The 25825-nt window shown below is 46.6% G+C and overlaps 1 protein-coding gene across 2 annotated transcripts; it reads left to right on the top strand.

The window, feature by feature from the left end:
- The first annotated feature begins 476 nt into the window (after nucleotides 1–476).
- On the top strand, nucleotides 477–23921 carry LOC102267342 (zinc finger protein 805). Of its 2 annotated transcripts, none has more exons than XR_011467576.1 (5): nucleotides 477–868; nucleotides 10477–10603; nucleotides 15213–15308; nucleotides 18092–19761; nucleotides 20327–23921. XR_011467576.1 is itself a non-coding variant. In XM_070387060.1 (5 exons), exons 1-5 carry the CDS (start codon nucleotides 839–841, stop codon nucleotides 20329–20331), a joined length of 1368 nt encoding a protein of 455 aa, XP_070243161.1. In that variant the 5' UTR covers nucleotides 477–838; the 3' UTR covers nucleotides 20332–23921. The 2 variants fall into 2 exon arrangements, 1 of the variants encoding a protein (XP_070243161.1); XM_070387060.1 differs by having other exon boundaries at nucleotides 18092–19201.
- Nucleotides 23922–25825: the final 1904 nt, after the last annotated feature.

Genomic DNA, 25825 nt, shown 5'->3' with positions numbered 1-25825 from the left:
CCTCGCCGTTCCTGTCGAAAACAAGCTCTGGGTCGCGCTTTGTTTGCTTCTGTCCCCTGACCCGTCCCGGTCTTCCCCGCTGGGCCCTTTGCGATGTTCCCATCTCAAGTTTCTAGGGATCTGTGGAGCGTAAATTTGCCCCTTTGTGTCAGTTATTACCATTTCTGAGTATCTTACTGTGGTAGATTCAACAGTTCCTGGGTATATTTCTAGAACACGCACGAAACATATTACAACGTCCTCGTAAGGGCCTACAAGGCTCTACACAGGGAGCCTGAAAGTGACACTGGGGATGAACACAAAGCAGCAGATGACAGAACTCCAGGGTCAGGATCCGAGTGTTAGACTCCTTTCTGGTTTGCACGGAAGAAAACTACGTTACCCAGAAGTCTGAGCGCCGCGTGTTTGCGCCGGTACTGGGCCAAAGACAGCTGAGGGTGGGGGTGGGACTTCCGGGCCTTTTAATGCCTGTGCGTCATCAGTCGGTGTCCAGCGCGTGCCAGGGGCTGTAAGGACGGAAAAAGCGGCGCGGCCGCATTTCCCCGGCAGGAGCTGGAAAGGCCGGTGAGGAAGCTGTATCTCACCCCCGCGTCGGTCAGTGTACGAGCCTGACATCCCCCCCGGGTCCTCCGTCACGGGGGTGTCTCCTGAGCGCTCGCCGGGGTCCCGATCCATCCCCACAGCTCTGACGCGATAGCCTGGGCCTCTACGCCTGGGCTACTGAGGCTCGGAGAGCGAAGGTCCGCCTAGGCGTGGCCCGCCCTAGGCAGGATCCGGGCGGCGGGCGGTGAATCCTGGAGCCGCCTCTTTGGCCCCACGCTCTCCACAAGACCCCGCGATGGCGGCGGCGTGGATGGACCCGAGGCGGGTGAGTGGACGGCATTTTTAGCATTGCTGGTTCGGAGAGGACTCCTGGGCGAAGAGGAGGCTACGTAGCCGTCGGGTTTCTCATTGTCCTTGTCGTTTATTTGCAACAAGAGGCTTGTCATTTATCCTCAATCTTAGCACCTTGCCTGTCTCGGTCAGGTGTGTCATCCGTGCGTGAAGGATAAATGAGGCTTTTGAGGTAGAAATTGCTAGGCAGTCAGTGTAGAACTCTGAGACCTGGGTCTTGTTTTCAATAAACATCTCGCAACCTACTCCAGTACTCTTGCCTAGAAAATCCCATGGACGGAGAAGCGTTGTAGGCTACAGTCCATGGGGTCGCAAAGAGTCGGACATTACTGAGCGACTTCACTTTCACTTTCCATTAGGCCTAAAGCTAAATAAACCCTTTGTCCGGAATTCCTGGACTATGTCCTTAGTCTGATAAATTATCAGCACTCAGATCCAGGGAAGTAATTAACTTCTGTTCTTAAACCCATATATCTGGTCCTTTGTAAAATGGCCAGGAGGCATGAAAAAGCGTGGCGACTTAATCCGAGGAGCAAGAGAAGCCATCAGATCAGATAGATCAGATCAGTCGCTCAGTCGTGTCCGACTCTTTGCGACCCCATGAATCTCAGCACGCCAGGCCTCCCTGTCCATCACCAACTCCCGGAGTTCACTGAGACTCACGTCCATCGAGTCAGTGATGCCATCCAGCCATCTCATCCTCTGTCGTCCCCTTCTCCTCTTGCCCCCAATCCCTCCCAGCATCAGAGTCTTTTCCAATGAGTCAACTCTTCGCATGAGGTGGCCAAAGTGTTGGAGTTTCAGCTTTAGCATCATTCCTTCCAAAGAAATCCCAGGGCTGATCTCCTTCAGAATGGACTGGTTGGATCTCCTTGCAGTCCAAGGGACTCTCAAGAGTCTTCTCCAACACCACAGTTCAAAAGCATCAATTCTTCGGCACTCAGCCTTCTTCACAGTCCAACTCTCACATCCATACATGACCACAGGAAAACCATAGCCTTGACTAGACGGACATTTGTAGGCAAAGTAAAGTCTCTGCTTTTGAATATGGTATCTAGGTTGGTCTCAACTTTCCTTCCAAGGAGTAAGCATCTTTTAATTTCATGGCTGCAGTCACCATCTGCAGTAATTTTGGAGCCCCAAAAAACAAAGTCTGACACTGTTTCCACTGTTTCCCCATCTATTTCCCATGAAGTGATGGGACCGGATGGCATGATCTTCGTTGTCTGAATGTTGAGCTTTAAGCCAACTTTTTCACTCTCCACTTTCACTTTCATCAAGAGGCTTTAGAGTTCCTCTTGACTTTCTGCCGTAAGGGTGGTGTCATCTGCGTATCTGAGGTTATTGATATTTCTCCCGGCAATCTTGATTCCAGCTTGTGTTTCTTCCAGTCCAGCGTTTCTCATGATGTACTCTGCATATAAGTTGAATAAACAGGGTGACAATATACAGCCTTGATGTACTCCTTTTCCTATTTGGAACCAGTCTGTTGTTCCATGTCCAGTTCTAACTGTTGCTTCCTGACCTGCATACAGATTTCTCAAGAGGCAGGTCAGATGGTCTGGTATTCCCATCTCTTTCAGAATTTCCCACAGTTTATTGTGATCCACACAGTCAAAGGCTTTGGCATAGTCAATAAAGCAGAAATAGATGTTTTTCTGGAACTCTCTTGCTTTTTCCATGCTTTTTCCAGCGGATGTTGGCAATTTGATCTCTGGTTCCTCTGCCTTTTCTAAAACCAGCTTGAGCATCAGGAAGTTCACGGTTCACATATTGCTGAAGCCTGGCTTGGAGAATTTTGAGCATTACTTTACTAGCGTGTGAGATGAGTGCAATTGTGCGGTAGTTTGAGCATTCTTTGGCATTGCCTTTCTTTGGGATTGATATGAAAACCGACCTTTTCCAGTCCTGTGGCCACTGCTGAGTTTTCCAAATTTGCTGGCATATTGAGTGCAGCACTTTCACAGCATCATCTTTCAGGATTTGGAATAGCTCAACTGGAATTCCATCACCTCCACTAGCTTTGTTCGTAGTGATGCTTTCTAAGGCCCACTTGACTTCACATTCCAGGATGTCTGGCTCTAGGTTAGTGATCACACCATCGTGATTATCTGGGTCGTGAAGATCTTTTTTATACAGTTCTTCTGTGTATTCTTGCCATCTCTTCTTAATATCTTCTGCTTCTGTTAGGTCCATACCATTTCTGTCCTTTATCGAGCCCATCTTTGCATGAAGTGTTCCTTTGGTATCTGTGATTTTCTTGAAGAGATCCCTAGTCTTTCCCATTCTGTTGTTTTCCTCTATTTCTTTGCATTGATCACTGAAGAAGGCTTTCTTATCTCTTCTTGCTATTCTTTGGAACTCTGCATTCAGATGTTTATATCTTTCCTTTTTGCTTCTCTTCTTTTCACAGCTATTTGTAAGGCCTCCCCAGACAGCCATTTTGCTTTTTTGCATTTCTTTTCCATGGGGATGGTCTTGATTCCTGTCTCCTATACAATGTCACGAACGTCATTCCATAGTTCATCAGGCACTCTATCTATCAGATCTAGGCCCTTAAATCTATTTCTCACTTCCACTGTATAATCATTAGGGATTTGATTTAGGTCATACCTGAATGGTCTAGTGGTTTTCCCTACTTTCTTCAATTTAAGTCTGAATTTGGCAATAAGGAGTTCATGGTCTGAGCCACAGTCAGCTCCTGGTCTTGTTTTTGCTGACTGTATAGAGCTTCTCCATCTTTGGCTGCAAAGAATATAATCAATCTGATTTCGGTGTTGACCATCTGGTGATGTCCATGTGTAGAATCTTCTCTTGTGTTGTTGGAAGAGGCTGTTTGCTATGACCAGTGCATTTTCTTGGCAAAACTCCATTAGTCTTTGCCCTGCTTCATTCCGTATTCCAAGGCCAAACTTGCCTGTTACTTCAGGTGTTTCTTGACTTCATACTTTTTCATTCTAGTCCCCTGTAATGAAAAGGACATCTTTTTTGGGAGAGAAGCTATAAAGATGTTAAATTAAACATTTTGACCTTTAAACTGGTCACAAAAAACGTATTTTAAGTACAGGAGCCAATCAGAAATGTACAGATTAAGCACTCAGTTCAGTTCAGTCGTGCCTGACTCTTTGCAACCCCGTGTACTGCAGGACACCAGGCCTCCCTGTCCATCACCAACTCCCCGGGCTTGCTCAAACTCATGTCGTGGTGATGCCATCCGAACATCCCATCCTCTGTTGTCCCCTTCTCCTCCTGCCCTCAGTCTTTCCCAGCATCAGGGTCTTTTCCAATGAGTCATTTCTTGGCATCAGGTGGCCAAAGTATTGGAGTTTCAGCTTCAGCATCAGTCCTTCCAGTGAACACCCAGGACTGATCTCCTTTAGGATGGACTGATTGGATCTCCTAGCAGTCCAAGGGACTCTCAAGAGTCTTCTCTAACACCACAGTTCAAAAGCATCCATTCTTTGGCGCTCAGCTTTCTTCAGAGTCCAACTCTCACATCCATACATGTCCACTGGAAAAACTATAGCCATGACTAGACGGACCTTTGTTGGCAAAGTAATTCTATGCTTTTTAATATGCTGTCTAGGTTGGTCATAACTTTCCTTCCCAGGAGTAAGCGTCTTTTAATTTCATGGCTGCAGTCACCATCTGCAATGATTTTGGAGCCCCCCAAAATAAAGTCTGACACTGTTTCCACTGTTTCCCCATCTATTTCCCATGAAGTGATGGAACCAGATGCCATGATCTTCGTTTTCTGAATGTTGAGCTTTAAGCCAACTTTTTCACTTTCCTCTTTCACTTTCCTCAAGAGGGTTTTTAATTCCTCTTCACTTTCTGCCATAAGGGTGGTGTCATCTGCATATCTGAGGTTATGGATATTTCTCCCGGCAATCTTGATTCCAGCTTGTGCTTCTTCCAGCCCAGCATTTCTCATGATGTACTCTGCATATAAGTTAAAAAGCTGGGTGACAATATACAGCCTTGACATACTCCTTTTCCTATTTGGAACCAGTCTGTTGTTCCATGTCCAGTTCTAACAGTTGTTTCTTGACCTGCATACAAGTTTCTCAAGAGGCAAGTCAGGTGGTCTGGTATGGGACCACCGTATATACAAAATTAAATTTGTTTTAATTTTAGGTACTTTACTAAATTTTGAGGTACTTTAAACTTCAAAGAATATGTATCTTATGTGTGGCTGACCATCATCAGTTCAGTTCAGTTGCTCAGTCGTGTCTGACTCTTTGCGACCCCATGAACTGCAGCACGCCAGGCCTCCCTGTCCATCACGAACTCCCGGAGTTTACCTAAACTCATGTCCATTGAGTTGGTGATGCCATCTAACCATCTTATCCTTTGTTGTCCCATTCTCCTCCTGCCTTCAATCTTTCCCAATATCAGGGTCTTTTCAAATGAGTCAGCTCTTCGCATCAGGCGGCCAAAATACTGGAGTCTCAGCTTCATTATCAGTCCTTCCAATGAACACCCAGGACTGATCTCCTTTAGAATGGACTGGTTAGATCTCCTTGCAGTCCAAGGGACTCTCAAGAGTCTTCTCCAACACTACAGTTCAAAAACGTCCATTCTTCAGCACTCAGCTTTCTTTATAGTCCAACTCACATCTGTACACGAATACTGGAAAAACCATAGCTCTGGTTAGGCAGACCTTTGTTGGCAAAGAAATGTCTCTGTTTTTTAATATGCTGTCTAGGTTGGTCATAGCTTTTCTTCCAAGGAGCAAGCATCTTTTAATTTTATGGCTGCAGTCAGCATCTGCAGTTATTTTGGAGCCCCCCAAAATAAAGTCTGTCACAGTTTCCATTGTTTCCCCATCTATTTGCCATGAAGTGTTGGGACCGGATGCTGTCCGTGATCTTAGTTTTTTTAATGTTGAGTTTTAAGCCAGCTTTTCACTCTCCTCTTTCACTTTCATGAAGAGGCTCTTTATTTCCTCTTCGTTTCTGCCGTAAGAGTGATGTCATCTGCATATCTGAGGTTATTGATATTTCTCCCAGCAGTCTTGACTCTAGGTTGTGCTTCACCCAGCCCAGCATTTCACACGATGTACTCTGCATATAAGTATTTAACTGCATATTTAAGTATTTAACTGTATAATTAACAATATACAGCCTTGACGTACTCCTTTCCCAATTTGGAACCAGTCTGTTGCTCCATGTCCAGTTCGAACTATTGCTTTTTGACCTGCGTACAGATTTATCAGGAGGCCAATAAGTTGGTCTGGTAGTCCCTTCTTTTAATAATTTTCCACAGTTTATTGTGATCCACATAGTCAAAGGGTTTGGCATAGTCAATAAAGCAGAAGTAGATATTTTTATAGAACTCTCTTGATTTTTCTATGATCCAATGGCTGTTGACAATTTGATCTCAGGTTCCTCTGCATTTTCCAAATCCAGTTTGAACATCTGGAATTTCTCGGTTCATGTGCTGTTGAAACCCTGGCTTGGAGAACTTTGAGCATTACTTTGCCAACGTGTGAGATGAGTGCAATTGTGTAGTAGTTTGAACATTCTTTGGCATTGCCTTTCTTTGGGTTTGGAATGAAAACTGACCTTTTCCAGTCCTGTGGCCACTGCTGAGTTTTCCAAATTTGCTGACATATTGAGTGCAGCACTTTCACAGCATTCAAAGCACAGAATGACACATCATTCTATCACCTCCACTAACTTTGTTCGTAGTGATGCTTCCTAAGGCGCATTTGATTTGACTTTCCAGGATGTCTGGCTCTAGGTGAGTGATCACACCATCATGGTTATCTGGGTCATTAAGATCTTTTTTGTATAGTTCGACTGTGTATTCTTGCTACCTTTTCTTAATATTCTCTGCTTCTATTAGGTCCATACTGTTTATGTCCTTTATTTTGCCCATCTTTGCATTAAATGTCCCCTTGGTATTTCTAATTTTCTTGAAGAGATCTCTAGTCTTTCCCATTCTATTGGTTTCCTCTCTTTCTTTGCATTGATCACTGAGGAAGGCTTTCTTCTCTCTCCTTGCTATTCTTTGAAACTCTGTATTTAGATGGATATATCTTTCCTTTTCTCCTTTGCCTTTCACTTCTCTTCTTTTCTCAGCTATTTGTAAGGCCTCCTCAGACAACCATTTTGCTTTTTCGCATTTTTTTCTTTCTTGGGGATGGTCTTGATCACTGCCGCCTGTACAATGTCACGAACCTCCATCCATAGTTCTTCAGACACTCTGTCTATGAGATCTAATTTCTTGGGTCTGTTTGTCACTTCCACTGTATAATCGTAAAGGATTTGATTTAGGTCATACCTGAATGGTCTAGTGGTTTTCCCTACTTTCTTCAATTTAAGTCTGAATTTGGCAATAAGGAGTTCATGGTCTTAGCCACAGTCAGCTCCAGGTCTTGTTTTTGCTGACTGTATAGAGCTTCTCTGTCTTTGGCTGCAAAGAATATAGTCAAAGTGATTTCGGTATTGACCCTCTGGTGATGTCCATGTGTAGAGTCTTCTCTTGTGTTGTTGGAAAAGGGTGTTTACCATGACCAGTGCGTTCTCTTGGCAAAACTCTGTTAGCCTTTGGCCTGCTTCATTCTGTACTCCCAGGCCAAACTTGCCTGTTACTCCATGTATCTCTTGACTTCCTACTTTTGCATTCCAGTCCCCTTGATGAAAAGAACATCTATTTTGGTGTTAGTTCTAGAAGGTCTTGTAGGTCTTCATAGAACTGTTCAACTTCAGCTTCTTCGTCATTAGTGGTTGGGGCATAGACTTGCATTACTGTGATGTTGAATGGTTTGCCTTGGAAACAAACAGAGATCATTCTCTCGTTTTTGAGATGCACCCAAGTGCTGAATTTCGGACTCTTGTTGACTATGAAGACTACTCCATTTCTTCTAAAGGGATTCTTTTCCCAGAGTAGTAGATATAATAGTCATCTGAATTAAATTCACTCACATCAGTCCATTTCAGTTCACTGATTCCTAAAATGTAGATGTTCATTCTTGCTGTCTCCTCGTTGACCACTTTCAATTTGCCTTGATTCATGGGCCTAACGTTCCAGGTTCCTATGCAATATTGTTCTTTACAGCTTCGCACTTTACTTCCATCACCACTCATCCACAGCTGGGCCTTGTTTTTGCTTTCGCTCAGCCTCTTCATTCTTTCTGGCGTTTTTTCTCCACTCTTATCCAACAGCATATTGGGCACCTACCACCTTGAGGCCTTCATCTTTCAGTGTCATATCTTTTTGCCTTTTCATACTGTTTATGGGGTTCCCAAGGCAAGAATACTGAAGTGGTTTGCCATTCCCTTCTCCAGTGGGCCACGTTTTGTCAGAACTCTCCACCATGACCCATCCATCTTGGGTGGCCCTACCCAGCATGGCTCATAGCTTCAATGAGTTAAACAAGGCTGTGATCTGTGTGATCAGTCTGATAGTTTCCGTGATTCCGTGTGGTGGCTTTTCTTGTATTGGAGCACAGGCTCAGCGGTTGTGGTGCACGGGCTTAGTGGCTCCAAGGCATGAAGGGAAGGGATCTTCCGAGGCCAGGGATTAAACCCTTGTCCCTTGCATTGCAAGGTGGATTCTTAACCACTGGACCCTCAGGGAGGCCCTGTTGCAGCTCCTAAGTAGCAGAAACTAACAAACGGTAGGTCACACCACAGCCTGTACGTTCACTCTCTCCTCTGGAACCGTGCGTGGAGTGCCTGGAGATGATACCCATAAAGTAAACTTTGCAAGCCAGGCAGGCTTCTTTCTGGTAGACAGTTTTGGCCTGAGCCAGGAACATGGCATTTCGGGGGCTGGAAGTGTGTGGACCAAAGGAAAAGCATACTGGTTGTTCCGGAAGCCCTCAGAGGGTCTACACAATTGCCAGGATCCTCCCCACTGCCCCATCTGCTGAGACGTGAGAAAGATACGATCTTTTCTATCAAAGGAGAAGCTATAAGAAACAAAAAGCGGTTCATTCTTAGGACACTTGAACAGAAAGGTGTATACCCGGCTTATAAATAAGATTCCTAAAATGGCAGCTAGTTGCCAATCCTTTGTTCTTTTCACTCCCTGATTCTCCTTCCTCACCAGGACGTTTTGGCGGGCTAACTTCACGGGCTTTATCCTGGACATGAGGAAAGAACTAAAAGGGTGGGGAAAATAGTTACTATAAATCATCCAATCAAAAACTTAGATGGCCTCCGGGAAGATTGTAACTGTGTCACTCTCAGCCTGTGAGCGGCTGGAGGAGGGAACCTGCATTTTAGGAATGAAAACAGCAGATTTCCCACTCCATGTGCTTACTCCCAGACTTTTGTAGCGCACCCTTCTGCAGAAGTAAAGACTGCCTTACGGAGCCATCTTTGATTGTCTGTCTTACTCCCGCAATACCGTTTGAGAGCATTTCCAGCAGGCGTGTCCTGGGAGGGCCAGACAGTGTGCTCATTTGCTGGAGGCTCCATCCTGCTCAGCCAGGACAGACAGACAGCCCATCCGAGGCCTGACTACAGCCTGCACCGTCCTCAGCAGTTCCTGGTCCCTGGTCCTGAGGCATTTCCTCCGGGACACGTACTGTCAGGTCTCAGGTAGAGATGAGCAGGGATGGCTCCTGTGGATTCTCCCTGGGAGTCTCCAGGATTCAGACAGCAACGGGAGCCCGTCCAGGCCCGTCCACTTCATGGTGGTATCACCGCCTTGGGTCACGCTCCTGTGAGGTGGGCGATGATGAGTCTGCTCTTCTGCCCACGTCTGCAGAACTACTTTCAGCGGTGGCTGAAGTGAATATAACTTCGAAGTTTACTTAAAACATCTCACGTCTTCGTTAACTGGGGTTTTACTCTGCCAGTGGGTCAAGGGAACCTGGGTTTAAATCCCGCCTCTGCTCTCAGCTCATGTAAACTCTGGGTGAGCTGGTTGAGCTCCCTGGGCCTCAGATCCCATTACTAACATGAATTTGATGGCAGCACTGACCCCATGGGGGTCAGTAGCCAGTCATGTGGCCAGTCACCCAGTGTTTCTGCTATAAATATTTTGTCTTTCGTTCTCATAAATGTTATCATTCAATGAGAGTCTTTGTATTGACTCAGAAATTATTCAAGATTCAGAGAAAGTAAGCGAGGGCCCCAAGTTCGTTCCACAGGCAAGTGTTGATTTAGGACTTTGAATTCAGACCTCAGAAATGGGGCTTCAGAGCTGGGGACTTTCAGTCACTTCAACAAAACATGCAAAGTGCTCACCATGAGGCAGGCACGCAGTGGGGACCGTTGGGGCCTGTGTGCTGTCACTGTGATCATTATTGGTGTTGGGATTTCATGTACATTTTCACCCTTTTTCTTTCTCATTTTTCTGACATCGTTGTGCCCTTAACCATGTGTGCCCCACAGCCCCTGCAAACGGTGCTGACCTCGTGTCGTTCTCCATCGGCTCCCACACGGGAGGCTCCCGTCTCCTCTGTGGCTGCAGTCAGCCCTGGGTGGCGGCCGCCGCCTTGTGTCCCGCGCCGAGCGCAGCCCGTAGGAGGTGTCCGGTCTCTGTGCCTTCGCCATGGAGAGGAATGGGCTCTGATCCCACCACGAGCCCCGAGACCAACACCGCTGCCTCTTGACTTTCCAGGTGCCTGTTACTTACGAGGACGTGGCTGTGACTTTCACCCAGGAGGAGTGGGGGCATCTGGGCCCCATGCAGAGGACACTGTACTGGGAGGTGATGCTGGAGACCTGCAGGCTCCTGGTGTCTCTGGGTAAGGCCCCCCACTCTGCTTCTCTTCTCCCTCTGGCTCCAGGTCCAGCGGTCTGAGAAAGCCTCTGCGGCCCAGCCAGCCTCCTCCCCCAGAGCTTCAGTTGTTTTCTGTTCTCAGCCCTTCCTGCCTGGGCCTCGTAGGTCTCACTGAGGGAGGGTTGGACCAGAAGCCTAATTTGCCTTTGGTCACAGCCCAAGGAGAAGGGTGTGTTGGGACAGAATGGGGTTATCTCACAGAACCCAGAGGTCGGAATTCCTGCTGGGCTGCCTAAGGGGCTGATGCAGTGACTTAGAGAAGCGTGTTCCGCCCTGGCTTCTGGGGCTCCCGTTCTGCCTCTCTGTGGGTTCGCCGTGTCGCTTTCTTTTTGCAGTGCTTCCTTTTCCTTTTGCCGCTGCAGCTACTTTACAGAAGGAAGTAAGTCTCCAAGTGCTTGCTCTCTGACGCCTGCACCCCCTACCTCTGTTTCCTTCCGCATGTCTGTCTTGTGCCTGTGTTCATGCTCTCCTCGTGTCCTTCTCCCACACGCTGTCCTCAGAAGGTAAGGAAAGTAGGGCTGTTGGCATGAGTCCCTCAGAAAGCTTGATCCACTTAGAAGGCACATCTTGATCGTGAACAGCTCTCCTTGCATTTTTTGGTGGCGTGAGTCCTTTCTTTTGTGAAATCTTGACAAGAGTAAGTGATACTTGATGTTTGTACACATGTCTCTATTTGATCCAATCATGGTGTGGGATTCCCACCCCAAGTTTTTATTTTTAGTAGTTTGTGAAATACTGAATTCAGGTGTCCCCAGGTCCGCCCCTCCCTCCAGCCCCATTTCCTGAGCTCTGACTCCCCTGCTCGTGTCACCCTCTCCCCACCACAGCCACTTGTCTGAGGCTGCTGGCCTCACACCCACCGTTTGCCGTTTCCCTCTTACTGGAGCACTTGGGAGACCAGGTCTGGTGCTAGGCCCCTGGCGGCGAATCCCTGCTCTGCTGCCCTATCCGTGAGCGGTGTGTCCCTGGGCAAGTGACTGAACCCTGCTGTGGGTCCATTATCGCATAGGCAGTATCTCCTGAAGTAACACAGCGTCTTCCTCCCATGGCCGGCAGTCCTGAGGGCGAGCGAGTGCGGGTTAGCCGATGTGGCCCCCCGCTGCCGTCACTGCCGTTAATGACGTCATCACCCTCCTTGTCAGGGTCATGCGCTTGGACTCAGCATTTTCTGAAACAGTGTTGGGTAGCTCTGTACTTAAATAGGCCGGGTGCCAGAGGTGAGTAGACCTCCATTCATGTCATGGCTGCAGCGGGTCATTTCATCTGCCTGACCCCCGTTTCTTTATCTGTAAAATGGTGCTTATTGCAGTATGTACTTAACGTGGGTGCTGTAAGGAAATCCTGCAATAGAATTTTTCATGCAAGGTCCACAAGGACGGTCAAAATAGTACTTTGCTTAGGACCTAAAAGGACACAGATCTGTGCAGACATTTACCTTGTTCTTGAATGAACAGACTCAATATTTTAGATACGTATGTCGTTTCTTTTCTAAATTAGTTGGTAAACTTAATTCTTTTTTTTAATGCATTTAAATTAAATTGCTTGGCATAGTCCCTGGAATATGGTTATACCTGTAAATAATGTTTTTTTAAGACTTTTTTTAAAGTCAGTTTTAGGGTCACAAAATTGAGAGGAAGTACAGAGATTTCCCACAGTCAGCTCCCTGCACTGGTGCATGGGTGGTTGTTTAGGCACTCAGTCGTGTCCGACTCTTTGTGACCCCATGGACTGTAGCCCACCAGGCTCCTCTGTCCATGGGATTCTCCAGGCAGGAATATTGGAGTGGGCTGCCATTTCCTCCTCCAAGGGATCATAGCCTCTTTCCTTATCTGTGTTCTCCCTACATGGTACATTCGTTACAGCTGATGTACCTACATTAACACATAATGACATGAAGCCCATAGTGTGCATTCGGGTTTACTCTTGGTAGTCAGTGAGTTTGGATGGATGACGTGTATCCACCATAGTATCGTACAGATTATTTTTGTGGCCCTAAAAGTCCTCTCTGTTCACCCCCAACCCTCACCAGCCACTGATCTTTTTTGACTGTCTTCATTTGTATTTTCCAGAATGTCACATAGCTGTAATCTTATAGTACTTAGGCTTTTCAGATTGGCTTCTTTCACTCAGTGACGGGCACCTGTTTCTTCACGTCCTTTCATGGCTTTTTGATGCTGAATGATATTGTCTGGATGTGCCATAGTTCATCCACTTACCCACTGAAGAAATCTAAAGTGAAAGTGAAAGTCGCTCAGTCGTGTCCGACTCTTTGGGACCCCATGGACTGTCCATGGAACTCTCCAGGCCAGAATCCTGGAGTGGGTAGCCTTTCCCTTCTCCAGGGGATCTTCCCAACCCAGGGATCAAACCCAGGTCTCCCACACTGCAGGCAGATTCTTTACCAGCTGAGCCACAGGGAAGCACATCTAGGTTGCTTCCAAATTTTGGCAGTTATGAGAAAAGCTGCTGTAAATGTCCGTGTGCAGGCGTGCAGGTTTTTAGGCAGACGTAGGTTTTCAGGACCTTTGGGTAAAGAGTGAGGACTATGATTGATGCACCCTGTGGTGAAGGTATGTTTAGTTTTTTTGAGAACCCACCAGACTTCAGAACAGTGGCATCATTTACATTCCCACCAGCGTGGAATGAGGGTTCCTGGAGCTCAGCATCCTCCGCAGCCTTTGGTGTTGTCAGTGTTCCTGTTTTACCCCTTCTCGTAGGTGTGCGCTGGTGTCTAGTTTTAATTTGCATTTCCCTGATGACAGTCTAAAGGAAATCAGTCTTGAATATTCGTTGGAAGGACTGATGCTGAAGCTGAAGCTCCAATACTTTGGTCACAGGATGTGAAGAACTAACTCATTGGAAAAGACCCTGATGCTGGGAAAGATTGAAGGTGGGAGGAGAAGGGGACGACAGAGGATGACATGGTTGGATGGCATCACCGACTCGATGCACACGAGTTTGAGCAAACTCTGAGAGTTGGTGATGGACAGGGAGGCCTGGCGTGCTGCAGTCCATGGGGTCGCAAAGAGTCGGACAGAACTGAGCGCCTTAACGTACAACAGTCTGTGGAGCATCTTTTCATATGCTTATTTGCCATCTGTATGTTGTCTTTGGTGAGATGTCTTTTAAGGTCTTTGCTCTTGCCTTTGGGGAGGTGTCTGATAAGGTATTTGGCTCATTTTAAAATGGGGTTGTTTTCTTACTGTCTTATTTTAAGAAATATTTGTATTTTTGGACAACTGTCTTTTATCAGGTATGTCTCTTGCAAATATTTTCTGCTATCTGTGTGTGGCTTGTCCTCTCATATCTTTTGGCAGAGCAGAAGTTTATAATTTTTATGAAGTGCAGCTTATCCATCATTTCCTTCATGGGTTATGCCTTTGGTGTTATATCTAGGAAGGTATCATGTACCTATAGTCACCTAGGTTTTCTCCTATAATATCTTATAGGAGTTTTATGGGTTTGTGTTACATTTAGATCTGTGATCCACTTTGAGTTAATTTTTGTGAAGGGGATAAGGTCTCTGGGATAAGCCACAGTTCAGTGAAATCTTCTCAGGAAGTGACATTTGAGCTGAGACCCAAAGAATGAATAGTAAGCTAGTCGGAGCAAACTGGGAAAAAACAGCCTTCCAGCTGCCAGGACAGCACATGCAAAGGCCCTGAGGTCACAGGGGGCATGACTCCTGACAGCCAAAGGGCAGACTCCTTAATTTGCATTGCCCTGTCCCTGAGCACATAAGCAGATGGGGTGAACATCTGCCTAGTGATGACTGGTGAGTCCTGGGCTCTGCTTTAGGATCTGCAGGTGCACTTTCTGTGTGGGTCCCGGTCCTTCCGCCAGCGACTTCTCTGCATCCCTGACCCCCTCATTGTTGATGTGTGTTTGGCTGCACATTACAGAGCAGCTTCAAGCAGTCTGTGCCCAAAGGAAATGCATCATGTTGTCTAAGAAGCTCAGAGGGGACGCTGGCTCCCAGGTGGGGGAGCCAACCCAGGCGTCCATTTCTCCACATCCTTGGTCCCGGTGCGCAGGCCAGTCGCCTCACAGACCTCGTGAGATGCTTCCCGAGGGCAGGAGCAGCTGACGTGGTCACCTGTGGGCCTTAGCTGCCGTCTGTGGGACGATGGAGACCAGACTCCACAGCTGCCAGGTTGGCCGCCAGCACCTGGGGAGCATTTAAGTCCACTGGTACTTGGACCTCTCCCCACAGACTTTGTCTGACCTGTTCTGTGCTGGTAACGGGACACCCTGGGTGTTCCTGGTGTTCAGGGAGGCAGCGGAGGACCCTGACTCCACTGAATTAGGTAAAGTCTTCAGGAAATAGTCTGAGCAGTGCGGGGTTCTGGGGATTGGGGAGGGGTCCTGTCTGTGCAGCTGGCAGTCACATCTGCCGTCTTTGGGGACTGAGGGTGGTGTTCTCACATGTTTCCCAGGCGCAGGGTTCTGTTTGCCTGGAGGGGAGCAGCCACATGTTGGGGTCTCTTCCAAACCCTGCAGTCCTGGTCTCGGTTGAGAGGCTTCTTTCTTCTTCCCACATATTCCCCACATTGTCTTTTTTTCTCTGTGAACAGGATGTCCTTTGCCTGAGCCAGAGCTGATCTCCCCAGTGGAGCCCGGCCCTGAGTCACAGACATCAAGGAGCGGGCCCACCCCCAGCTCCTGCTTGGGTGAGTACCCACAGCTGGCTAGGGGGGTCACAGCCCATCCGCTCTGTGAGAATGTTCTTGTCATGGCCACTCTGGGCACGCAAGGTCCCTGCCGCCTTTGAACCCGTGCTTGCCCTGCCCTGTGACGCTGCCGGGAGGTGTGGGGTGTGTCAGGTACGTTCAGGCTCTCGGCTCCATGAGCGTGGGCTTACAGACTAGGTGTAATGCAGCACACAGCCTTGCGGCCCAAGGGTGCTCCGTGGTCTTTGTATGTGAGTTTGGCCCAGGTAAACCCAGCTGCTCGAACCAATCTCCACGGCACAGTGTACGGAAAAGGGCTCTTCTTGAGCCAAGGACCGCGTGGGTCCGTGGGATCTGTGAGCAGGCAGTTCTTCAGGGAGGCTGCCTTCCGTCATTCGGGTGGGCCCTCCAGGGTTCCTGGCATCCTGCAGCTGGCGCAGGGGTGACAGAGGAGAAGGGAAGGTGTCACAGCCATTGCCAACACGGTGTTTTCCCTCACATTCCACTGACTCGAAACTTGACCTTGTCATCTGGTACCCGGGGCTGGGAAGAGAGGCTGCATGTGCCCACGGAGAGGAAAGACACGGTTTGGTGAGCGTGGTTTGTTACACTCTGTCCGGTTCAGGAAAACTGCAGTTGTCGTGGTTTCTGCCTCATTGGGTGGTTAGAGGATGTACTGGATTGTGTGTGAAATTGCTCCTCACTGGGCCTGGCCGTAGAGTGGCTCAGCAGACGTGAGCTGTTGGTGTCATGGGACTACTGCTCTTGAGTCAGGGCAGTGTCTCACGTTTCCTCCTGGACAGCAGGAGCCATTCTCACCTTCTCCACCACCGACACTCCCCGCATTGAGCGGACAGAGGCAACCTCTTGCTCTCGTCTTCTGTCCTCTTTGCCTAAACCTCAAGGCTCCTCACACTGAACACGCCCGAGAGAGAGCTCGGACCTTGCCCACTCCCCCTGCCTCGCGTGCAGGTCAGGAGGCAGGCGCACCTCACACGGCTCCTCGGCACCCCTGTCTCCACCAGCGCCTCCGTCCAGGGGCACCAAGCCCTGGCCGTTGGGCACGCATGCCTCTAGTCCGTCACCTCCACCAGCTGTATGAGACCCGGCCCCACCCTCAGTCCAGGCTTTCGGCTTCTGCCTGGGTGGTGCCAGCACGCTCCTGGCTGTTCTCCCTGCCTCTGCTGTGCCCCTTTGTCTGTCTGTCCTGTCTCCCACACTGACCCCCACAGCCTCTCCCCAGGCCCCGAGGCCTCAGCCCGTTTTCATGTCAAAAATAGAGCCTGGCCCTTGTGCTGCTCCATCCTTAACGCTCCCCTTCACGGAGTGTCCTGTGTGTGGCTTCCGTCCTCGCCTCCCTCTGGCTGCTGTTTCCACACGGTGATGTCTGTGTTCCAGTACTGCTCTCTCACCCTCTCCCTGCCCCGTTTCCACATGTCTGTTCTCTGTGCCTGAGTCCCCATTGCTGCCCTGCATACAGGATCATCTTTTTGTTCTTAAATGACTCTCCAAGGTTAACCCACACATTCGTGGTCTCCCACCTTCAGTTTGCATGCTTCCCGGTTAGGCCGGTGCACACACTGGACTAATCCATAATGAAAAGTTGCATCTGATTGACTGACGTTTTTGCCGTGTCTGGCCCTCTGCTGCGCACGGCATAGGCGGTGTGTTGCTTCGTCTTCACAGCGGTCCTACAAGTTCTCGCTTTAGCTTTAATTTTCAAAAGAGGGAAATGAAGGCCTATGACATTTGAGTACCTTGCCAGATGCCATAAAGCTAACGTTGAGTTCTTTTGGAATTCGGGCCTAGGTTTTTGTGGTCAGAGACCATAATACTCACATGACCTCTAACTTCTGTTTGGTGGAGCCCAGGTACAGGTTTCACTTCATCGTTCTATGGGCTCATTGTCGTCACTGATTCATGAATGACCTTGACTGATTGATGTAGGAATGAAATTATTTCTCTGCTCATTCATTTCTTTTTGAACATAATGCACTTAACATCCCTAGACTCCAGTATGAGAACCTTGCTCATGCCCTCCTGTCTCAGCGTGGGCTCCTGTAAAAAGAAAGCCACAGCCCAGGCAGCTCAAGCAGCAGACTTGTGTCTGTCAGTTCAGGAGTCTGGGAAGACTGGATCAAGGTGCTGGCAGATCCCGGCTGAGGAGGGCCCGCTCCTCTGTGTGCAGATGACAGCTTTCTCATCCTGTCCTCAGGAGCAAGCTGTCTCCTCTTTCTTCTCGTAAGGACACTAATCCCATCTCAGGAACCCTCCTCTCTCCAACCTTGTGCCCTCACGCAGGGCAGCTCCCTGGTTCTGGAAGACTGCGTGTGTGTGCGTTCTCTTTCCTAAGGCTGGAGGAACCTCCTCATTTTCTCTACCACATCCGTAGGTCTGCCCTTACCAGCAAGCCTCCGCAGCCCATCCCTGTCTCCCATCTGGGAGCTCTGGGTACCCTTTGCTGGCTCCCCTGTGCAGAGCACCATGAGGTGTGGTTTGGAGCACACTCACCACACGCAGTGTCATCAGCCCTCTGTCTGCCCTCCTAGTCTCCAGACATTCTGTCCCCTGTCCATACTCTCCCCCTGGGCTTTCCCTTTAAAATTTTCAAGAATTCAAACAGGAGAAAGAAAGAAATTGCAAACCTGAGTTTCAGAGACCTGAAAAGACAGCAGGCTGAAAAGACGGCCACTGTCTTCATCCTACTCTCACTGCCACGGTGATTTAGTTTCTTCTACACTGCCATCACTTACGAGCCTTTTTGTGTATTGTCTTCCCTCCAGGTGACAACACAAAACCTGAGACCCCACAGCCTGCCCCTTCCCACCCAGCCCCATCTGAGGAAGTCTCGCCCCAGAAACGACCAACTCAGCAGGCCTCAGGGCACTCCCAGCTGGGGCAAACCAAGGATGCGGATAGGCCATTGGAGATGCGGGAAGGTCCCCTAAGACCAGGGACAGGCCCCCAGGGGAAGGAACTCCCTGGGAAAGTAAAACCTGATCATCATGGTTTAGGGACAGATGACTGTCTGCCCTCGAGGACTGCACAGCAGCGAGTCCCTCCAGGAGACATTCTTTATGAACGGGAGTCACGTGGGCTGGTGAAAGGACCCCTGACTCATGAAGGGAACTTCCCCTGTAAGTGTGGGGAATGTGGGAAAGCTTTTAACACACATGGCTTCCTTGTTCGACATGAGCAGCTTCACTCTGGAGTGAAGCCCTATGGATGCACAGAGTATGGGAGAGCCTTCAGCAAGAGCACACACCTCCTCCAGCACCACCTGATCCCCACCAGGGAGAAGCCCTATGAGTGCAGTGAGTGTGGGAAGGCCTTCCACCGCAGGTCACAGCTCACAACGCACCAGCTGATCCACACCGGGGAGAAGCCCTATGAGTGCAGTGAGTGTGGCAAGGGTTTCTGTGACAGCACTAGACTCATTAAGCACTCCATCATCCACACCGGGGAGAAGCCCTACAAGTGCCTCGAGTGCGGGAAGGCCTTCTACCGCAAGTCGTACCTCAAGGAGCACCAGCGGATCCACACCGGGGAGAAGCCCTATGTGTGCACCGAGTGTGGAAGGGCCTTCGTCTACTGCTCCACTTTCATCTTACATAAAAGGGCCCACACTGGAGAGAAACCCTACGGATGCAAAGAATGTGGGAAGGCCTTCAGCAGTCGGTCAAGCCTTAGCCGGCACTTCACCATCCACAGTGCAGAGAAGCCCTACAAGTGCACGGACTGTGGGAAGGCCTTCAACCGCAGAGCATACCTCAGCAGCCACCAGCGGATTCACAGTGGAGAGAAGCCCTACACGTGCGTGGAGTGTAGGAAGACCTTCTGGTGGAGCTCAAGCCTTGTTCGACACTCCATCATCCACACTGGAGAGAAGCCATGTGAGTGAAGCGAGTGTGGAAAGGCCTTTAGTCGCAGCTCATCCCTCACTCAGCGTCAAAGGGTTCATACTGGGGGAAGCCCTGTCAGTGTGACAGATGTGGGACAACCCCGCACACTTACCTCGTTCCACGTTTAGAGTTGAACCTCTAAGAACTCTTTCTGGGGAAAGACTTCTGCATGTAACCCCTGAGGAAAATCTTTTGCCAAGGAAACATCTTACTCAGAATCTGATCATTCATACCAAAGAGAAATCCCCTCATTTTCTTCCCTGTGAGAAAATCTATTTGCAGGGTATCAGTTGTCATCTAAAGAATCAGGTTAGAAATGGAGTCAGCCTAGAAACTTGTTCTATATCTGAAAATTCACACGGGAGAGTGAGCCAATCTTTATTGTGCACTTAGCAAAGCCTTCAGGCACATCTTCCTCCTCAGTTTACACTGCAAAATTATCTCGGGTATTTAAACAAAAGAGGAAGAGACATGGAAGAGAAGAAGAAGTGCAAACACAGCTTTCAGATTTCCATGACGAGCCCGTGGCAGTTTGTCGTCCCTTACCTGAGGTAAGAGGAGTGTTGCAGAGATCAGAGGACCGCGTTCCTTCTGTTTTATCTTGTATACACACGCGCTCCTGTCCACTGTCGGGAGAGTTAAACAGTTGAGGGTGCATCTGAAAAGATTCACTGAAAATCACTTTTGCTTCCCTAGTAGCTCAGACAGTGAAGCATCCGCCTGCAATGCAGGAGACCCGGGTTTGATCCCTGGGTTGGGAAGATCCTCTGGAGCAGGAACTGGCAACCCACTGCAGTATCCTTGCCCAGAGAATTTCATGGACAGAGGAGCCTGGCGGGCTACAGTCTGTGGGGTTGCAAAGAGTCAGACACGACTGAGCAGCTAACACACACACCTTTGTTCTACAGCATTGTCTCTACCCTTGAGTAGCCTGTATCTTTATGAGAAATATGAAGGCTTGACTTACAATACACTTTAATATTTAAGGAGATAAAGATATATGTATGGATGAACCCATTTTACTGAAATGATTGATATTTTTGAAACATAATGTGTCATGTGTCTTTAACCAGCTGGCACTCATACTTAATCTGTTTATCTTTTTATTTGTCGTAGGGTGAGGAGGACAGTATAACTGTGCAACCTTCCCAGATGAATCCCAGTTCTTCCCTCTGATTCTTCTTAGGCTTCACGAACACTTCAGTGATTTTCTAGAGGTTGAATTGCAGCCACAACAGAACAAAACACACAGCTAAACTAAGCTAAATGATAGCACTACATTCAGAGAAGGAATCTCATTTTTCATCTTACAAAAGATTGTGTGAAGATTCACTGTCAAGTAAAGTGACTAGAATTTCACCGATTGAAATGAGCTTGTGTCAGTACAGCTACAGGTGAGTTCCACACGTGTCGCCATTGGCTTAGTCCCAGTGTAAGGACTAATGACTAATGTCATTGGTCAGGGTATTTTGAGATTCCTTCCTTTTATTTTTTTAAGCAACATGTGATAGTATTATTACCTCACATTAAGAAATATACTGTACAGAAAGGCATAAAAATAATCATGTATTCACTCTGAACGCTTCTCAGGGCTTTTCAAATGACTACATGTCTAGTTCTGTATGGCCGTCGTAGGCCATGTCATTTCTGTTGTGTTAATCTATGGCGTTATTGTGAAGGCCACTCTTCATGCTTTTCATGTCTTGTCTAAGAAGTCTTCGGCAAGCTCTAGGTTCTTAAATCTCTGATACATGTTGAGTTACTTTTTGTGTTAACCAGGTTGTGTTTTTCTTGCCTAAGAATGTTCGGTTGTTCTGACACCATTTGAATAGTTGAAAAGACTGTCCTGCCTCTATTGAATTGAACTTAGTGAAAAAAAAATCTGTTGGGCATATTAATTTTTGGACTGTTTCTGAGTTCTTTATGTTATCCTACTGATCTGTGTATTTAAACCTCTGTCAATACATTATCTTGAATACTGTAGCTATCATTAAATCTTAAAATTGGATAAAGTACTTCCATCTTCTTTATGGTTTTTTTTTCTTTATAGTTTTTAAAATTGATTTAGCTTCCCATGTCAATTTTTCCTTTGGTTTTCTGTTTAAGTTTTAACATGTGCTGGTCTATATATTAAAAACATCTCGTGGGGTTTTTATAGAAATTCCATTAATCTATGGATCATTTTTGGTGAGATTTGGCATCTTTATTATGTTGAGTATTCCACTCCATGAACATGGTATGTCTCTTCATTTATTTGGATCTCTGATTTATTTCATAAGTGTTTTATAATTTTCAGCTTACAGATCCTGAGCATACTTTGTTAGGTTTTTATTGAGTTTTAACTTCAGTTTTATCATTGTCATTACTGTTATTGAGAAATATAATTAATTTTTATATGTTGACTTTGTATCCTATGCCCTTGCTGGACCCATTTATTAGTTCTAGCAAGTTTTTTGTGGGCAGATTCCTCAGGATTTTCTTCATAAGCAATAAGTTATCTATCTGCAGCTCAGCTCAGATGGTAAAGAACTTGCCTGCAATGCAGGGGGCCCAGGTTCAATCACTGGGTTGGGAAGATCCCTGGAGCAGGAAAGTGGCAAGCCATTCCAGTATTCTTGCCTGGGAAATCCATGCAGAGAGGAACTTGGTGGGCTGCAGTCCCTGGGGTCACAAAGAGTTGGACACAACTGAGCGAATAACACCTGCGGATAGTGAGCATCTTATTTCTTCCTCCTTAGGTGTATCCCTTTTATTTCCTTTTTCTTTCTTTATTCTGCTAGCCAGAACTTCCAGTACAGTGTTGAATAGAAATGATGAGAGGACACCCATGTCTTGTCTTAATGTTAAGGGGAAAGCGTTCAGTGCTGCTTGATCATTAAATAAGATGACAGTATGGGATTTTATGTAGATGTTTTAAAACCAAGTTTGGTAGGTTTCCCTCCTCATTTGCAAAGACCTTTCATTATGAATTGGTGTTGAATTTTGTCAAATACCTTTTCTCTTGCAGCTGATGCGACCACATGACTTTCCTTCTGCGGCCTGTGTATACGATGGGTTGTCTGACTGGGTTTGAATGTTGATGCAGCCTTCATTTCTGCAGCAAACCCTGTAGTTACAGAATATGGAGCACACACACACACACACACTCTTTCTGCCAGTATTTTGTCGAGAAATTTTATGTGTAAAATCGTGAGCATATTGGCCAATTTTTTTTGGCACTGCTGTCTGAATAATACTGGCCTCCCAAAATGACCTTTGAGTGTTTCTCCCTTTTTCCCTCCCAGCCTGGTTGAGATTTTGAGAGTTGGTTTTCTTTCTTCTCTAAATATTTGGTAGAATTCTCTGGTGAAACCATTTTGGCCTGGAGATCCCATTTAATGGAATTCATTAACTGGACTTCATGAGAATATGTAGGGATGTCATTAGCTTTGATACATTGTAAAGCAAAGTTTCAAGTTGAATATCTTATAATGATTTAAAAACAGCAAAATTATGCTTTGAATAATAGGACTTGAGCACTTCAAAGGACCGTAGAGACCCTCTTCAATTTAATGATTAGAAAACTGAGGTGCAGAGAAGGCAGGTGACTAGTGCAAGCCCATATTCTCAAGATAAGGCCAGATAGTGTCCGTTTCTCCTAGCCTGTTGGAATTCTGCCCTTTATACTGCTTATAAAAGCCCTATCCAGTTGGCATTGAGTATGTGATTATTTTCAAAAAGCACATTTTGATGATCTTTGCTTCCTTCAGGCATAGGTTATTCTGTAACAATTTCAAGCACATCTTTAGATGTTTTCATTCACATCTTCTGTTACTAATCTGTGTCCTGTTTTATTTCACTGTTTTTTTTCATCCTATGCAAATTTGATTTTTATTTTTATGGTCTGTGTATTGTCAGTTTTATATATATTTATTTTGTGCTAAAAAGAAAACATCCTGCATTTAGTGTATGCAGTTCTATATGTATCTTATCAGGCCAGATTTATTCATCTTGGTGTATGAACCTGGTAGAACCTTACCAATGTTATTCCTGCCTTATAAAAATAACTGAGATAGCATTAAGATGTTTCAATTTATAGATGTAACTTTTTATTCTTAGAGTAAAATTGTTTTACATAAATTGATGTTTAAGATTGTATCCAAATTTTAAAATGTCTTCCTGCTATTTTCTTTCCTGAATCTATTTTTCAGATGCAAATACACACTTTTGTATTTTGATTTTATTTAATAACTTAATATATTTATTTTCCAAATTTTTATTTGCTTTATCTCTGTAACATATCTTCAAAATTGTGACTTATAAACTGAATATTGCTGGATAGTTTTCAGCCTACTCAAAACTACTGACGACCAATTCAAACATTTATTACATATACATTTCATGTGATAGCTGGCATATCTGATTTAAAATGCATCTTCCTATTGTGCTTATATTTGCTTCAGTTCTGTGTCTTACACATTCTTTTAAAAATTTCTGTAGATTATTTACATTCTAAACTTCACTTTTAGTCGGTAATGTATATACTTCTGTTTTATTAGTGTTTAAGGTTAAAAATTATAATACATGTCTTTAACACAACAAAGTATAAGTTAATATCTTAACCTTTTGCACGATGTAATGGATATTATTGAGGATCGCGTGGTAATTTCATTGTTCTCCTCAACAAGATATTGTTCATGTTTTACACAGATAATGAATTACCTGCATTTACTCAGAGGTGCCCTTTTCTTGGGTCTTTGGTCCTGTCACTGCGGACCTTTCACCTGGGATCATTTCCTTTGGCCTTAAATGTAGTTCATTGGAGTATAGTTGCTTTACAGTGTTGTGTTCTGTGTGGGTGAGTTATCTACTATTTCATTCTCTTTTTGAGAAACATTTTCAGTACATCCTTCCACTATGTCCTGGACCCACTATGTTGTATGTGACTGGAGGTGATTTATTTTGTGTTAATAGTTTCCTGGTATTAAGGAACAGTATTTGAACATGGTACAAGAATAACACATCCTAGAAATTCTAACAGGCTCAGTAATTAGATAGGGTTTTGAGTTGTTGGAATAATAAAAGGATGACTGTGTAGAATACATAGGAGAAATAATATGTCTGGTAACCAGATTAATGGATTGCAACATAAACCGAGTAGATGACTAACAAACCCCGTTGTCTCTTTTTGGATGCCTAGGAGGTCAGCATGTCCCAGCTTTCCTTAACAGTTAACTCTGGGACCATGTGGATGAGTTGTGGCCACATGAATACAGGCAGAAGTGGTTGTGGATGCGTGTCTTAATTGTTCCTGCAGTTGTGCACCCTTCTGGGAATCTTCTCAGTGGTTCTCAATCTCAAACCTCCCCAGGACTTAGTGCTCCCTTGGGTGCTGTAGGTTCGGAAGGTGGGTTGATGGTAATGATGTCTTGATGAGGACAGGTCCCGATGACCTGAAAAGCCTCTGAGCTTCCAGCTGGGCCATCTCATCATCACGTATTTGTACCCAAGTCTGCCAGTCCTCAGGGTCAGAAGAAGAGGACAGGAGGGCAAGAAGGAGGCCCCAGTTACTGGGAGCTTGGTGATATGTCACCATGTCATAAACGTGAAACCATCGACTCCACTCCACTTGGACCTGAGGGCACTTAGTCCTGATGTGCCCAAGATCAGACTCTTAATCATAATAATGCAACTCTTTGGGCATCGTGCCTACCTGTAGTTTAAGAAGTCTACCTGCTTTTTAGAGATAACGAAATATGGGTAGAAAAAAAGGTCTATGCAAAATATTACATACAAATGTGTGCTTTTTATGTAAAGCATTTAATCAGTGCCTGAGAGTTTGAGAAGTCTGAAAGTCTAGTCGCTCAGTTGTGTCCAACCCCATGGATTGTAGACTACCAGGCTCCTCCATCCATGGGATTTTCCAGGCAAGAGTACTGGAGTGGGTTGCCATTTCCTTCTCCAGAGGATCTTCCCGACCCAGGGATCGAACCCGGGTCTCCCACATTGTAGGCAGACACTTTACCATCTGCGCCACCAGGGAAGTCCCAGTATCTGAGAGGTTCCTTGCCAAGTCAAGTAATCATATTTTCATAAATAATGCCAACATTCTTGCAAAGAGGTATCCATGGCTTAGCCTTTCACAGCCTTGTATGTGAAAGCGTTGTGTCTGCAATCCCATGGACTGCAGCCTGCCAGGCGCCTCTGTTCATGGGGTGGGTTGCCATTCCCTTCTCCAGGGGATCTTTCTGACCCAGGGATCGAACCTGTGTCTCAGACCCACATTGCAGGCAGATTGATTACCATCTGAGCTACCAGGGAAGCCCCATTCTCCAGGAGCTCTTTCCAATCCAGGGATCGAGCCTGGGTCTTCTGCATTGCAAGTAGATTCTTTACTGTCCTATCCACCAGGGAAGCCCCATGTTAATACTAATGACAGTAGTAATGTTCAGTCACTCAGTCGTGTCCAACTCTCTGGGATCCCGTGGACTGCAGCACCCCAGGCTTCCCTGTCATTCACCATCTCCCAGAGCTTACTCAAACTCATATCCATCAGGTCGGTGATGCCACCCAACCATCTCATCCTCTGTCATGCCCTTCTCCTGCCTTCAATCTTTCACAGCATCAGGGTCTTTT

Source organism: Bos mutus, chromosome 18 (assembly GCF_027580195.1).
Source record: "Bos mutus isolate GX-2022 chromosome 18, NWIPB_WYAK_1.1, whole genome shotgun sequence".
Lineage (NCBI taxonomy): Eukaryota > Metazoa > Chordata > Mammalia > Artiodactyla > Bovidae > Bos > Bos mutus.
Note: the sequence above shows the minus strand (reverse complement) of the source record. Positions and strands in the feature narration are given on the sequence as shown.

Coding starts and splice junctions, on each gene's coding strand:
- LOC102267342 (XM_070387060.1), top strand. CDS start 839: ATGGCGGCGGCGTGGATGGACCCGAGGCGG. Junction 869..10,476: donor CGTGGATGGACCCGAGGCGG/GTGAGTGGACGG, acceptor TTGACTTTCCAG/GTGCCTGTTACTTACGAGGA. Junction 10,604..15,212: donor CAGGCTCCTGGTGTCTCTGG/GTAAGGCCCCCC, acceptor CTCTGTGAACAG/GATGTCCTTTGCCTGAGCCA.